Genomic DNA, 14,744 nt, shown 5'->3' with positions numbered 1-14,744 from the left:
TCTCTGGGTAGCACCACTGAAACTAGTTTTCCTATTCTGCAAAATTTGCTTCTCCACTTTGTCAGTTACTCCACTCCCAGCTCACATGGGAGTTTTTGGGAGGGGTGCATTTGGCTTTAATCTTTGTAAAGCCATGTTGCATTTGTGCTATTTAAGAGTGCCTTTCAGAATCTGCCAGCTGCCTGCTCCCATCCCTCGCTTTCCATCAACACGCACAAACTCTCGCAGGGGTCCTAAAAGAGTGGGGGCCGGAGAGTACCTGGTAGATTAGAATGTTCAAAGGCAAGTGTGTTGGGGCCAAGGTGCTAGTGCCACACTGGACAGGGTGAAGCTCCCAGAGGCACCTCCCTCATGCGCCAGTGCCCCACTGCCTTGGAAGCTGGGGCAGAGGGTACTAGAGACACAGCCTACCACTTCCAGGTGTGTGACACTAGACAACTTCAGCCTGCTTACTTAGCTCAGGAGGATTTTGTTAGGTACATAACATTCTGTGCACAAAGCAGCAGGCGTTTGGCGAGTATGAGTCCCTCAGTCCCCTCTTCTCTGGATGCAACCCCAGTGCCACACCCAGAAGTCTGCACACGAGCACCTGCCGGGGCAGGGCCCCTACCTGCGAAATATTTCAACAGGATCTTCATTTAAGTGGTGATTTCTGAAAAGCTCTGTGCCATGATTTATCACATTTGGGGGTTTTTGCAATTTAAAAGACTTACTGCCTCTAAAGTAACAATAACAATAGTAACAACAAAGTGGGGGCAGAGGCTTTCCTAGGACTCGCTCTGCCAGACTTTAAGTGCTTTATACGTTTATTGACTCACTTAATCCTCATAACATTGCTTTGCCAAAGGAACTACTATTATCCCCACTTTACATGTAAGGAAACTGAGGCAGAAAGGTTAAGTGATTTGCTGAGGTCACAATGCTAGTAGAAGGGAGAGCCAAGGAGTCTGGCTCCAAACTCTTAATCACTATTCTATACTGCAAAAACTTACCTTCTATGTTTTGGTTAATGTTTTCAGATATAGGGACCACATAAAGAATTCCTGTGAAATTACTTCAAGTAAAAAACCAACCTATTCTGGCATTCTGTGAGGAAAAGCAGATGTTTATAACACATGAATCACTGATAATGCTTTAACATTCTATATCAAGAATTGTTAATTTGTTCGTTTTAGCACAAATACTACAATGTACACATTCTTGTCCTAATATCTAAGGTATCTATAAGGGCCACCATATCTCTATCAGCCATCTGCCCTATGTAAATGGGCAAATTCACTATTGTAAATGTCGGGATTTTAGGAAACTATTTCATTCAGCCTAGGACATCTATGGTATAGGAATCAGCACTAATCTGATCTTTTTTATTTAAAAAGTAACATATATTACCTGAGTATATATGCCTTATATATTTAAACATACCTTCACGTTATCTAGCTTAAAATTACATGGTGATTAAGAGCATGAGTTCTGAGTAAGAACTGGATTGAAATCCTGGTTCTACCATGAGTTAGATTGTGATCATGGCTCAGGAGGCTTGTGTATAAAATAGAAAGCATTCGTGACTGCTCTCTGTAAGGATGACATGCGTAGCAGACACAGGTCCTGTCGCATAGTATACACTGCCATTTCCCTGTGTCTGCTTCATCTGTTCTCACTCCTGCCATACCAGTAAGAGCCCAGCTGTCGTCAGTAACACACTCTCTCTCAGAATGGTCTGAGATGCACTATGGCATAGAAAAATGAGCACCAACTTTTAAATCATTTGAACCTGAATCTCAGGTTTGAACTCTACACCCACCACTAGCCAGTATAATACCATACAAAGGACAAGTTCTTGACCTCTCTGTCTTAGTTTCCTCAAGTGAAAATGAGAGTGCTCCCCCTCCAGTCTGCCATAAGGATGAGCTAGATAGAAGGACCTAGCACAGACCCACAAAATGCACTAATAAGCATTCTTCTTATTAGCCCTAGGCACTGAAGGAATTCTACCTGCAAGGGTAAAGTGTTGCTTGTTCACCTTTAGGCAAGGTCCTTCAAAACCTAGCATGGAAGAAGAGCATTGACACAAAGGAGACAAATGCCCAAGGCTCTGCTAGGGAGGGGCTGCCAGGAGGACCAAAGGGGATATGGAATGTACTAGTCCTGTTGCTACTGTCAGATGGAGTCTGAATGTGCTTTCTGCTGGGCGATGCTTACATTGCTGTGCTGTGTGATGCAGGAGAAAAGGGCAAATGTGAACTGTGGGAGATGTTGGGCTGAAAATACTGTCTATTGCCAAGGAAACACATGGAACAATTTGTAAGGCAAGGTTCCGATTTCAGGAACTCTTTGAGAACTAAGCCTGTTCTCTCCCTGAGAGGCCCCTGTGCTGAGACAATTGATCACACACCAGCACTGCCAATGCAGAAGAAACCCATGTGCCCACACATCACCACCACTCACTGTTAATAAGCAGGACGATGCAAACCACATGGCTTCCAACCACGCGGTATTTCAACATTTATTATGATTTCATCTGCTAAATAAAGTAACCTAGAAAGCTCGGCCACTCAAGAAAGAGACGTTACAAGAGTGGCAGCCACAGATACTGCTTCTGTTTGATAAACTCAATGCTTGGACTGGAGGCTGCAATCTCCAGGACATTCAACAGCAGCCCCAGGACACTGATGAAGATGGTTAGACACCTCTAACCTAATGAATAATGAATGCTAGAAAAGGTACATTCTCTGCTGACTCAGCCTTTACACACAAACTCACTCATACCCTTGGAACTGGAGGGGCTCTTTTATTAACTTTTAGAGAGGATATTACTAAAGCCAACTGAACTCACAAATCAGGTTTTACTTTACCACAGCATTTTTAGGTAGCAAGACTTCCTATGCCTAGAGATAATAAAGCAGAAAAGTAGTAAGAAGTCTTGATCACAGAAAAAGAACGCGACCCTGAAGAGTAGCCTATAATTTGTGGTAAGGCAAGTGTTCAATTTGGTCTGTGTGGAGGCTGCTCTTGAAATAATTTACTTGTTCTTTTACCACACACTACACAATAGTTCTAACTCTTAAAGTAAACCAAAAGGGTTAAAATAGTAACAAGAAAGGCCCCCCACACACACACACACTTTGTTGAGCACCCTTGGAAATCCAATGACTGATTTGTGTCCTTGGGTGACTTAGTAAACCTTTTGAAATAAAGGCCAAACAACTGCCTTTTTAGGGAGCAGCTAACCTCAGGAGCACAGAGTTGCCTCCTCTGACACGGAGATTAAGTCTTTCATGACATATCTTCGGTCTCAATGGAGCCTTGACAAAGCAAGAGTAATGGGATTCCACACAGCCCAATGGAAACAGCCGTGCATTTCTTCGGACTAGATTCTATTGTGAAAACCACCATCTTTAATGCAAAAGAAATGTGCTAATCCAGGGACAGCACATTCACTTTATATGTTATAAAATTACAAAATTGGGCAAAGGTTTTCCATGGCTCAAGGCATTTGTCTCAAATGGATTTTCAAGCTTTAATAGATACTTGTTTTTAGCTTACTTACAAAAACAAAGTCCTTTATTAACCACACACATACACCCAAAAACCTTGAATGGAAGCCTTTGAAAGCTGGTATAAGTTGAACATCCAAAGCACAATCATAAGATGCAAATGTGCATCAATGTGGAGTTGCGTTCATGTTAGCACTTCACGGGACGCTCAAGTGAGAACATTTGTACCAGAATTCATCAGGAAGGACTCTCCCCTGAGGAACTGGTATGCTTTTGATCTACTGATAGAGCAATGCATAACTTGTTTCCCTTCTTTTTGCCTTAATTGCCCTAAAGCGCCAGAGTCAAATTTTACGCACACTAATGACAATATATTAACCCTTCTATTTTCATTGATCATGTTTTTCTTCCCTTTCTGTTCATATTTTGTTAACATCATTGTATATATCTTTTCTTGGTAGGCTGCTTCAAATTCTTTTGGGAAAGAGGCCAGGCATAAATACCAAAAAAGAAATCAAATATTATAATTATTTTGAGTATATATAAGAGGGTATCTTTGTTCTCATGGTATACCATAATCAAAAAGCAGAATTTCAGAATTAACTAAAGATAAAATATATTGATCGGTAGGAGGACTTGACTCACTGATTTCAGAACCCCTCAATACCTTGATTTTACCAAGAACAGACATATCCCCTGAATAGAGTCTTGGTCACCTCCATTACTTCCATGCTAGTGGAAAGAGCCTAGGAGGTGCTAGGGTGTGCTTAGCTATGTCCTGGGTAAGTCATTAACATCTGACCACCTTTGCGTCCTCCTCCTTAACATAAGGGCAACTATGCTTCCCCTATGCTATGAAACTCACTATGACAAGGTAAACGCAGACTTATTGCTAGAAGTAGAAGTGCAATATAAATGTAAGATCATATGCCTTGGAGGCCTAAGTGATTCTTTCTCAAGAGTCGAAGGACTTCTTTACACCCATGGCCAAAGTTTCTCTTTCCAAATTCAGTTTCTTTGGCAACATGATACAGGCAGGGAAGCTCTATGAACAATCAGAGATGCAGGCACCAAATAATAAAAGAAAGTATTTCTATACATAAAACATTTTTACCTGTTTTCATTTTTTACATTAAGATGTAAACATCCTCTTATCCAAAATAGCCAGTTAAAAGACAAGACAAAAACAAAGTCAGTGTTTAAAAATAGCTGGTGAGGAGTTTTCAAGCGTTCTTGCTGAATGGATCCAAATACCAAACATTATAACTCATTAATTCAATGATAAAGAGGTAACTCCTGAACCAAACTGGTAAGAGCTATAAACTTAATACATAGGAAAATCACAATTAACCAAAATGTTCTAACTTCATGATTAATTGACTATTTAAAACAATATTATCTGTTTTAACCATTAGTTTAGAAAACCTTTCTAAATTGAACCATTTCACTTTTCTGGCTCAGTAAATATAAAATGCCAAACATAATTCAATGTTGTTTTGATGATTTAGGATCATGTGATGCTTTGGGGTATCTCTCAGAATACATATAATTTCTATGAAATCTTGCTAGAGGCAGAAAACTGAAGTGAACTATAGTTTCTTATTTTAAATAAATCCCTGATATCATAAGCTTATTTTCTTCCTTTTACCTCATTCTCCTAAGAGGAGAGTACAAAGGTTCTAGTTAAGCAAGACCTTATGGTTCTAGACATATCCACATATACTGGTTCAGGCAAACAAGGTAGTTCAATGACTTTATCCTCTAAGACTACTTCTTCTACTTAATAAATATGCCCCGAAACATAAATTAAAATGTAATGGGGTCCACTGTTTTTGTGGATGATATTAAATTTTGGTATCCTATGAATTCCTTGTTTGAAACCTTTTCTTTAAAAACACAAAGGAAAATCACTCATGGAATGACTTCCAAAACCAGAAGAGTTATAGATTTTGCTAATGGAAACAAACTGTGCTTTCTATGTTATTGATTCATAACTGCCTGAACAATTTTTACAGTGTCATCAAAAAGCAAGTAAGTTCTCTCCGATACTAGGTGCTTAATCCATCAAAACCATAAAATAATAAGATTTGCTAGGAAAGTCACCTTCTGATTCTCTTAGTACACTCAAGTGTTTCCATAGTGTAGGTAGGACCTATATCACTGCTGGCACACAGGATGATTTCAGGTGGCACACAACAGAGAATAACTGAATTACAGTAAGAATGGCATTCCCTTTACAATTTTCTATTGTCCTCTGATTATTCCAGAAACAGAGCCTTATCTTGGTGCTAGGTAACATCTCTCCCACTGCCACAAAGCACAGACCTCTTAGATTCAGAGCCTTGGCAGCATTAATACCTCGCTATATCTTAACATTTTTTGTGTTAATTTTATTTTGTGGTTATCTTTCATTCATGGTAATTGATACTGATTTCACACTTGGAGTAGGATTTGTTTCTTTTTAAAATACTTTAAAATTAAAAAAATAAATACTAAGTAAATAACAGTATAAATAGTACTCAAATGATTGGTTTTGGGAAAGAATGGCTATAGTCTAATGAATCATTTTTTAAGTGATTTTTTAAAGAAACGACAAACGTGGTCTAGAAAGGAAACATATGTCTCTGTATTTGCAATACTTGTGATGTTCCAGAGATGAGCTCACCACAGCCTTTTCCTACAGCAGGTTATTTCCAGAGTTAAGATTCAAGCAAAAATATAAAAGTAACAAGAACCAATTCCACACCATCCTGGACGTCATAAACTCTTGGTACCACAAATGTGCAAATAATCTGGTATTTAGCACAGTCATTTGTTCAAAATATAAACTTCCCAATTTCTGTAGCATCTTTATATTTGGTCTATAGTAATGCCTCACAAAGGCAAACTCAGGTTGTAGAGTTCCGGTGCTTGGTCCTCACAGCAAGTACCATATCTATTTTTTGACTGAACTCGTCAGCAAGGATTTAGGACTGCTGGCCAAGTCTTCCGATGGCATCTGACGGTTCTTCCACTGTTCCAGACCTGAAGAGAGAAGTCTCTTCCTTCTCCTCCTCTGAATGATAATCTCATGGTCAACATTCTTCTGAGAGGAGTTTTCCTAGCAGGTCTTGCATGCTCACAGGCATGCCATGCTGATTTTAAAAAAGGAAAGTTGGAGAGAAAGAAAGCAGAGCTTCTCATTTGTGGTGAATAGTTTCTTCATCACAGTGGCAGTTAAGATATGTTCCCTCCTTTCCCCCGGAAGCCAAGGCAGTATGTCTTAAGGATGGTGTCAGACATCATAATCAGGAGCCTTGCCCTGGGCTTGCCGTAGCCAGATCTGTAGTGTGACAAACGCTCCCACGGTCACATGAAAGAAAAGCTGCCAGAGGTTGCGCAGTTCATAGAGATACATGTTGCATAGACAGATTAAGCCAAAAGTCAAAAAGGATTTGACATTCCGCCAGCCGGTGTAGTAGACAAGTAAATAACACTGTTCAAAATATAAAAATGAAAGATGATTAGGGTTACAGGAAAAGAAATAGGCGTTTCTAATAAAAAACTGTACAAGGTCAGAGAATAAAATATGAGAATGGCATAGGGTATTTTTTATCTAGGGATAAGATAACATGGCATATCTAAGACATTGAGCTATAAAAGTTCCATAGCTTGAAAAGGAAACAGATTTTTCCTTTTATGTTTTTCATTTTTCAAAAGAAAAGCATTTAAGTCATATTTTAAATGAAAGTACAGTTGGGTGACTCCTTTGCAAACAAGCTAGGTAAATTCCCCAAAGTAACAGACAACTAAGAAGCAGTTCCAGGGTTTGAGGGGTTCCATTCTCACTCAGTAGAGTACAAAAAGCTCACATAAGCTACTCAGCAAAATGGACTCTTACATAACCTGAGTCTGAGTATTAATGAAATCAACAAAACTTTATTAGTCCCCCATTGAGTACAAGAAACTATGCTAGGTACAGAACCTGAGTGAACATTTGAGGAAGATTCATTCAACGAATACTCATTGAGGGTCTGCTACAACTCAGGCATTGTTCTTCAGTTGTGAGTAAAATGAATAAAACCGTTACACAGAGCTTACTTTCTTTTTGGAAACAAGGTCTCACTCTGTCACCTAGGCTGGAGTGCAGTGGTACAATCATAGCTCACTGTAACCTTGAATCCCCATGCTGAAGTGATCCTCCTGCCTCAATCTTCCAAGTAGCTGGGACTACAGGTGTGCCCCACCAGGCCCAGTTTCTTTTTTGTAGAAATGGGGTCTCACCGTGTTGCCCAGACTGGTCTAGAACTCCTGATCTCAAGCGATCGTCCCACCTTGGCCTCCCAAAGTGCTGGGATTATAGGCATGGGCCATGGCACTTGGCTAGAGTTTACATTTTAGTGGAGAAAGATTATGTACACATTTTAATATACAATATTAAATAGTTATATCTCGAAAAGGGAATAGAAAATGACACTGAGTGCTATTTTAGATGAGATAATAAAGAAAGCTTTTCCCACCAAACCTGGCATTTACCCTTTACTGCTTTATTTTTCTCCACAAAATACCATAAACATACTTGAAAAATATAATTATTTTGTCATCTATAGATGACATCTATAGATGCATTTCAATAGAATCTAAGTTTCATGAGGGGTGGAATTTTTTACTGTTTTGTTCCATCATTTATCTCCAGTGCCCAGAACAGTACCTGGTACATAATAAGTACTTGATAAAATTTGTTAAATGAATAAACTGTTTTCTAGAAACAGTGTCTAAAATTCACAATCTGATGATAGGAATTGTACATGATAGCAAAGTCTTAAGAGAGAAGCATAGGACTCTGTGTGAAACTGTGTCCAGGCTTCAGAATGGGAATGACATTAGGGTGTTTGTTACAATGCAGAAGAATGTGGAAATGTTCTGTTAAACAAGTTTAGTTCTTATACAAATTACCACTTTGCTTACTTACAAGAAGACCATAATGCAAAAATATGAATTGAAAACATGGATTTTACCTGAATGACTTTGATAGTGAAATAGAAGGTTGAAAAAAAAACCAGGAAAAAACCCTTTTTCTTTTTTTTTTTTTTTGAGACAGAGTCTCACTTTGTTGCCCAGGCTAGAGTGAGTGCGTCAGCCTCGCTCACAGCAACCTTAAACTCCTGGGCTCAAGTGATCCTCCTGCCTCAGCCTCCCGAGTAGCTGGGACTACAGGCATGTGCCACCATGCCTGGCTAATTTTTTCTATACATATTAGTTGTCCAATTAATTTATTTCTATTTATAGTAGAAACAGGGTCTCGCTCTTGCTCAGGCTGGTTTCAAACTCCTGACCTCAAGCAATCCTCCCACCTCGGCCTCCCAGAGTACTAGGATTACAGGCGTGAGCCACCACACCCGGCCAAAAACCCTTTTTCTTTTAAAATAGTTTTAGACTTAAAGAAAAGATGCAAAAATAATAGAATTCCCATATACTCTTCATCCTGCTCCCCCTATGTTATCCTTATAGCCATAGTATAATCATCAAACGAGAAAATTAACATTGATTCAGTATTATTAACTAATCTACAGACTTTAATCAAATGTTGCCAGCTGTCCCACTAGGGTCCTTTTTCTGGTCCAGAATCCAATCCAGGATTCTGTATTGCATTTAGTTGTCATGTCTACTCCAATCTGCAACAGCTCAGTCTTTTTTGGTCATGATCTTGACAGTCTTGAAGAGTATTAATCAGTGATGCTGTAGAATGTCCCTCAACTTGGGTGTTTGGGTGTGTTTGATGTTTTGTCAAGAATGAAATGAGGATATGCAATTTTGGCAAGAATACTACAGAGGTGATATGCACTGTGCGTTACTACTGGTGATGTTAACTTTGATCACTGAATAAGGAGGTGTTTGCCAGGTTACTCTACTGTGGTTACTATTATTCTCTTTGCAGTCATTAAGTATCTTGAGAGGCAGATTTTGAAATTATGTAAAATATCTTATCTCATCATATTGCCCACTAATTTTAGCATTCATTGATGATTCTTGCTTGCAACAGTTATTACTGTCATGTTTCCTAATGGTAATTTTGTATTTCCATCATACTATGTACATGTATTAATTGGAATTCTACTGTAAAAATAAACTAGCTTTTCTGGCATTTAAAAAACTAATATTTAATTCATGGTTTTCAAGGGCTTCTAAAAGTAATGGTCTCTACCCCACAAATTACTTATTAATTACAAAGGAAAAAAGATATCTCTGTAATGGAGAGATCTGATACCACTTTCACCAAATGATCAAACTTATTACATGTTTCTTGACTGATATAATAAGAGATATACAACATATTATATTATACTGCTGCCAAAATATTTAACCTGAATCTAATCATGAGAAATAGATGATCCAGACTGAGTCATTTTACTAATATAAGGTACTGGCCTGGACTCTTTAAAATCAATGCTATGAAAGATAAAAACAAAACAGAACAGATCAAAAAGTCTTAGAGAACATATTTTAAGTTAAAAGATACACAACAACCAAACACAATGCATAATCAAGGATTAAGAGAAAAATAGCAATAAAGAACATTTTTGAGACAACTAAACTAATCTGAATAAAAATTCTATATTAGATAATACTGTATCAATGTTAAATATCTTGGGTGAGATATGATGTTATGGCTATGTAGAAGGATGTTTGTGTTCTCAGAAGATACTTGCTGAAGTATTTTGAAGTAAAATATTATGATTGTCACTTACTGGCCAGTCTACAGAAGATGCACAGAGATGGCTTTAATGTCCTTTGCTTCAGCTTTTGACACCAGAAGGCCAAAAACTCCACCGTTGAATCATGCTAATGCCACTATTTTCTGAACATGGAGCCCATGAAGTAGCATAAAGTTCAATTGTGTGTGTGTATGTTTCTCTTTTCATAATATTCCTGACTCATCCCATAGCTTGTTAAGTGTGTATATTTGGCCAACTACTCAGCATAAATTCTTGTCCCTGTTATCCCTCCCTTGAAGTACCTGCTTCTGGCCAGAGGCTATGCTTCCCAACTGGTCAGAATGGTCACCCTGCAGGCTACAACCCTTGTTTCCAAATTTATGAACCTCATCATTCTCCAGTTGACACATGTAACCTATGCATACCCTCCTGTATACTTTATGTATTTATTTATTACTTTTTTGAGACAGAGTCTCACTCTGTCTCCAAGGTTAGAGTGCAGTAGCAGTATCATAGCTCACTACAACCTCAAACTCCTAGGCTCAAGTGATCCTCCTGCCTCAGCCTCCCGAGTAGCTGTGACTATAGGCATGCGCCACCACACCCAGCTAATTTTTCTATTTTTTGTAGAGACGAGGTCTTGCTCTTGCTCAGGCTGGTCTCCAACTCCTGACCTCAAGCAATCCTCCTGCCTTGGCCTCCCAGAGTGCTAGGATTACATGCATGAGCCACCATTCCTGGCTCCTCCTGTATACTTTAAATAATCTCTAGATTACTTATAATACCTAATACAATGTAAATGCTATGTAAATAGTTGTCATATTATATTGTTTAGGGAATAATGACCTGGAGAAAAGTCTGTACATATATGTTCAGGTGTTCAAGGACAGAGGTTTTTTTTTTTTTTTTTGCCAAATATTTTTTATCCACAGTTGGTATAATCCATAGATGCAGAACCCATGGATTCAGAGGGCCAACTGTATAAAGAACTCTCAAAAAAGTAAAAAACAAAGAATGCAATTATAAAATAAACAAAACACAAATTGACATTTCAGTGAAGAAGGTATATAGATGGATATGTAGGAGACATATGGACAAACACATGAAATGATGTTTAACATTATTATCCATTAGGGAAATGTAAATTAAAATCACCATGAGCTTTCACCACACACTTATCAGAATGGCTAAAATAAAAATAGTGACAATACTAAATGCTGGCAAGCAGAGAAACTGAATCACTCACATATTGCTGGTGGGAATGTAAAACAGTACAGCCACTCTGGAAAACAGTTTGTCAGTTTCTTTATAAAACTAAGCACGCAACTACTACATGACCTGGCAATTGCATTCCTAGGCATTTATCCCAGAGAAATGAAGACTTATGGTTACCAAAAAAACCTGTACATAAATGCTTATATCAGCTTTATTTATAACAGCCAAAAATTGGAAACAACTCAGATTATCCTTCAATGGGTAAATGATTAAACAAACTGCAGTAAATCTATATCACAGAATTCTACTTGGCAATAAAAAGGAACAAACCATTAATTACATAACAGTTTGGCTGAATCTCCAGAGAATTATGCTAAACAAAAAAAATGCCAACCACAAAAGGTTACTGTTATGAACTGAATATCTGTGTTCCCCCACCCCAAATTCATATGTTGAAAGTCCTAACCTCCAACATAATGGTAAAGTGGGGCCTTTGGAAGGTCTTTGGATATGGCCATGAGGGCACAGCCCCCATGATGGGATCAATGATCTTATAAGAAGAGGAAGAGACACCAGTGCTCTCTCTCTGCAATGGGAGGATACACTGTAAAGGCAGCCTTCTGCAAGCCAGAAAGAGGGCCCTCACCAAGAACTGAATCAGCCAGCACCTTGATCTTGGACTTACCAGCCTCCAGAATCGTGAGAAATAAAATGTCTGTTGTTTAAGTCACCCAGTCTGTGGTATTTTGTTATATAGCAACCCAAACTGATTAAGACAGTTATATACTGTATGATTCCATTTGTATAACATACTTAAAATGAGAAAATTACAAAAATGGAGAACATGTAGTGATTATCAGAGATTAGGGAGGGGTTAGGGCAGAAGGGAAGTCAATGTGGCTAACAAAAGGCAGCATGAGGAGGATGCTTGTGGTGACAAGAAAGTTTTGTATTTTAACTACATCAATATCAATCCCGGGGTTGTGATGCTGTATTCCAGTTTTGCAGGATGGTACCATTGGAAAAAATCAAGTAATGGGTACATAGGATCTCTCTTACAACTCCACATGAATTTAAAATTATTTTAGAAAGTTTAATGAGATAAACAACTTTACACATACATATCTGTTCAAAACTTACTTTATAAACAACTACAGATGCTCCTCAACTTACAATGGGTTATGTCCTAATATACCTATCATAAGTTGAAAATATCTTTAGTCAAAATATATTTAATATCCCTAACCTACTGAACATCATAGTTTAGCCTAGCCTACTTTAAACATGCTCAGAACACTAGCCAACAATTGAGCAAAATCATCTAACACAATGCCTGTTTTATAATAAAGTGTTTAATAGCTCATCTAATTTATTGAATACTATACTGAAAGTAAAAAACAGAATGGTTACAGTGGCTCCCGCCTATAATCCTAGCACTCTGGGAGGCTGAGGTGGGCGGATTGCTCAAGGTCAGGAGTTCAAAACCAGCCTGAGCAAGAGTGAGACCCCGTCTCTACTATAAATAGAAAGAAATTAATTGGCCAACTAATATATATATATATATAAAATTAGCCAGGCATGGTGGCGCATGCCTGTAGTCCCAGCTACTCGGGAGGCTGAGGCAGAAGGATCACTTGAGCCCAGGAGTTTGAGGTTGCTGTGGGCTAGGCTGATGCCACAGCACTCACTGTAGCCTGGGCAACAAGCGAGACTCTGTCTCAAAAAAAAAAAAAAAAAAAAAAACAGAATGGTTATATGGGCACTTTAAATATGGTTTCTATTGAATATGTATCACTTTTGTATGACTGTAAAGTAAAAAATTCTAAGTCAGGGATTATCTGTATATACACACTATATGCACCCACATATAAAGAGAGAATAAAGAGATAAAGGAAGTGCTGCAAAATGTTAACAATTGATGACTCTAGGTGTACTAGTCTTTCAACTTTTCTGTAAGTTTAAAAGTTTTAAAAATAAAGCATTAAGGGAAAAGGAACAGTCTCTAGTTTCTTCACTGACTCTTTGATTTCTTATTTGAAATCTTCCCTATCAAGATTATCCTATCTGACTGAGCTCTGTGCTTCCATAAGCACCTACATCCTGGAGAAAAAGGTGACAAACCATGTGGTAGTGGCCTTTCAGGTCTGATCTAAAGAGGATTAAAAAATATTCTGGCAACTGGAGATAGTGCATGCTATACAGCAAAATCTAATCACCTAAGTTTTACCGTAAAAAACCCCCAGCATTATTATCACTGTGCTCAACATAGTTGGAAAGGAGGCAGTTTCAAGCCTGTCAATATGAAGGAAATGGCTTTTTGCTTTTCTGTTTTAAAGCATAAATTTGTTTACTTCTCTCAAGTAAAAGAATACTTGAGTGACACTGCTCCACCATGAGGCAACTCTTAGAACTACTTCAGGCTGTTCTGGGAAACTCCCAGAGGTGTGCCTACCACTGCCCAGTGGTCAAGAGCACTGGCTCTGGAGTAACACAGATCTGCGTTTAAATCACTGACTAGCTATAAGAACCATCTATGTCTCAGTGAAAAACAGCAATGGTAAGAGAATTAGTGTGGGGTTTTTTGTGAGGATTCAATGGTACAACGAATACAAAGGGCTCATCAAAGAGTAAGAGCTCAATACATTCTGCCATTATTATGAACCATTTAAAATTACTTAAGACAAAGCAAAGCAACCCAAACTTGTATTTTATAAGAATTATTATTCATAAAATTATTTCAAAGTTAATACTCATATTGTTTTAGAACCAAACAAGATCACATATAAAAGTTATAAAATTATAATTTTTTAACATTATAAAAATTATACAAATTGGGAATTTTGCTCAGAGACAGAATGATATAGTAGAAAGAACACAATATTTAAGAATCAGAAGACTCAGAGTTAAGTCCTGACTCTACCACTTTCTGGCTATGTGATTTCAGGATGGTACTGAAACTGCTTCAGCTTTCTCATTTTCAAAAATAAGATAATATGTTTTGTGTGACAGGATTGTAGAAATTAAAATAGAAAATCTATATGAGACTATTTCATAAAATTAAAGCAGTATGTAACATTAACAAATACAAGTTTTCACATTCCCTGCATGAAATGCCATTCATAATTAAATCTGTCAAATTTGACAAAATTTCTGAATATAAATTAAGAAAAATAAAGGGATTTTTAAAAATGGGCCACTAAAACTAAAATTTCTACTGTCTTTACATAAAAGTCAAATGCATGTATTCAGAATATTTTCCTAAAGACTTCTACTGAAGGCCAGGCAGGTGGCTCACGCCTGTAATCCTAGCACTTCGGGAGGCTGAGGTGGGAGGATCGCT

General features: G+C 37.9%; 1 protein-coding gene across 1 annotated transcript in view; it reads right to left on the bottom strand.

Annotated features, from left to right (window-relative positions):
• Positions 1 to 6,098: 6,098 nt before the first annotated feature.
• The window catches only part of SEC22A (SEC22 homolog A, vesicle trafficking protein), a 61,868-nt gene continuing 53,222 nt past the window's right edge, over positions 6,099 to 14,744 (bottom strand). Inside the window, exon 7 of the mRNA XM_012780469.3 lies at positions 6,099 to 6,969. Within this exon, the coding sequence (XP_012635923.1) occupies positions 6,769 to 6,969 (201 nt within the window). The 3' untranslated portion in view covers positions 6,099 to 6,768. The remainder of the gene's footprint in view (positions 6,970 to 14,744) is intronic.

Source organism: Microcebus murinus, chromosome 1, assembly GCF_040939455.1.
Source record: "Microcebus murinus isolate Inina chromosome 1, M.murinus_Inina_mat1.0, whole genome shotgun sequence".
NCBI lineage: Eukaryota > Metazoa > Chordata > Mammalia > Primates > Cheirogaleidae > Microcebus > Microcebus murinus.
The sequence above is the reverse complement of the archived record's forward strand: the minus strand, read 5'-3'. Positions and strand labels throughout refer to the sequence as shown.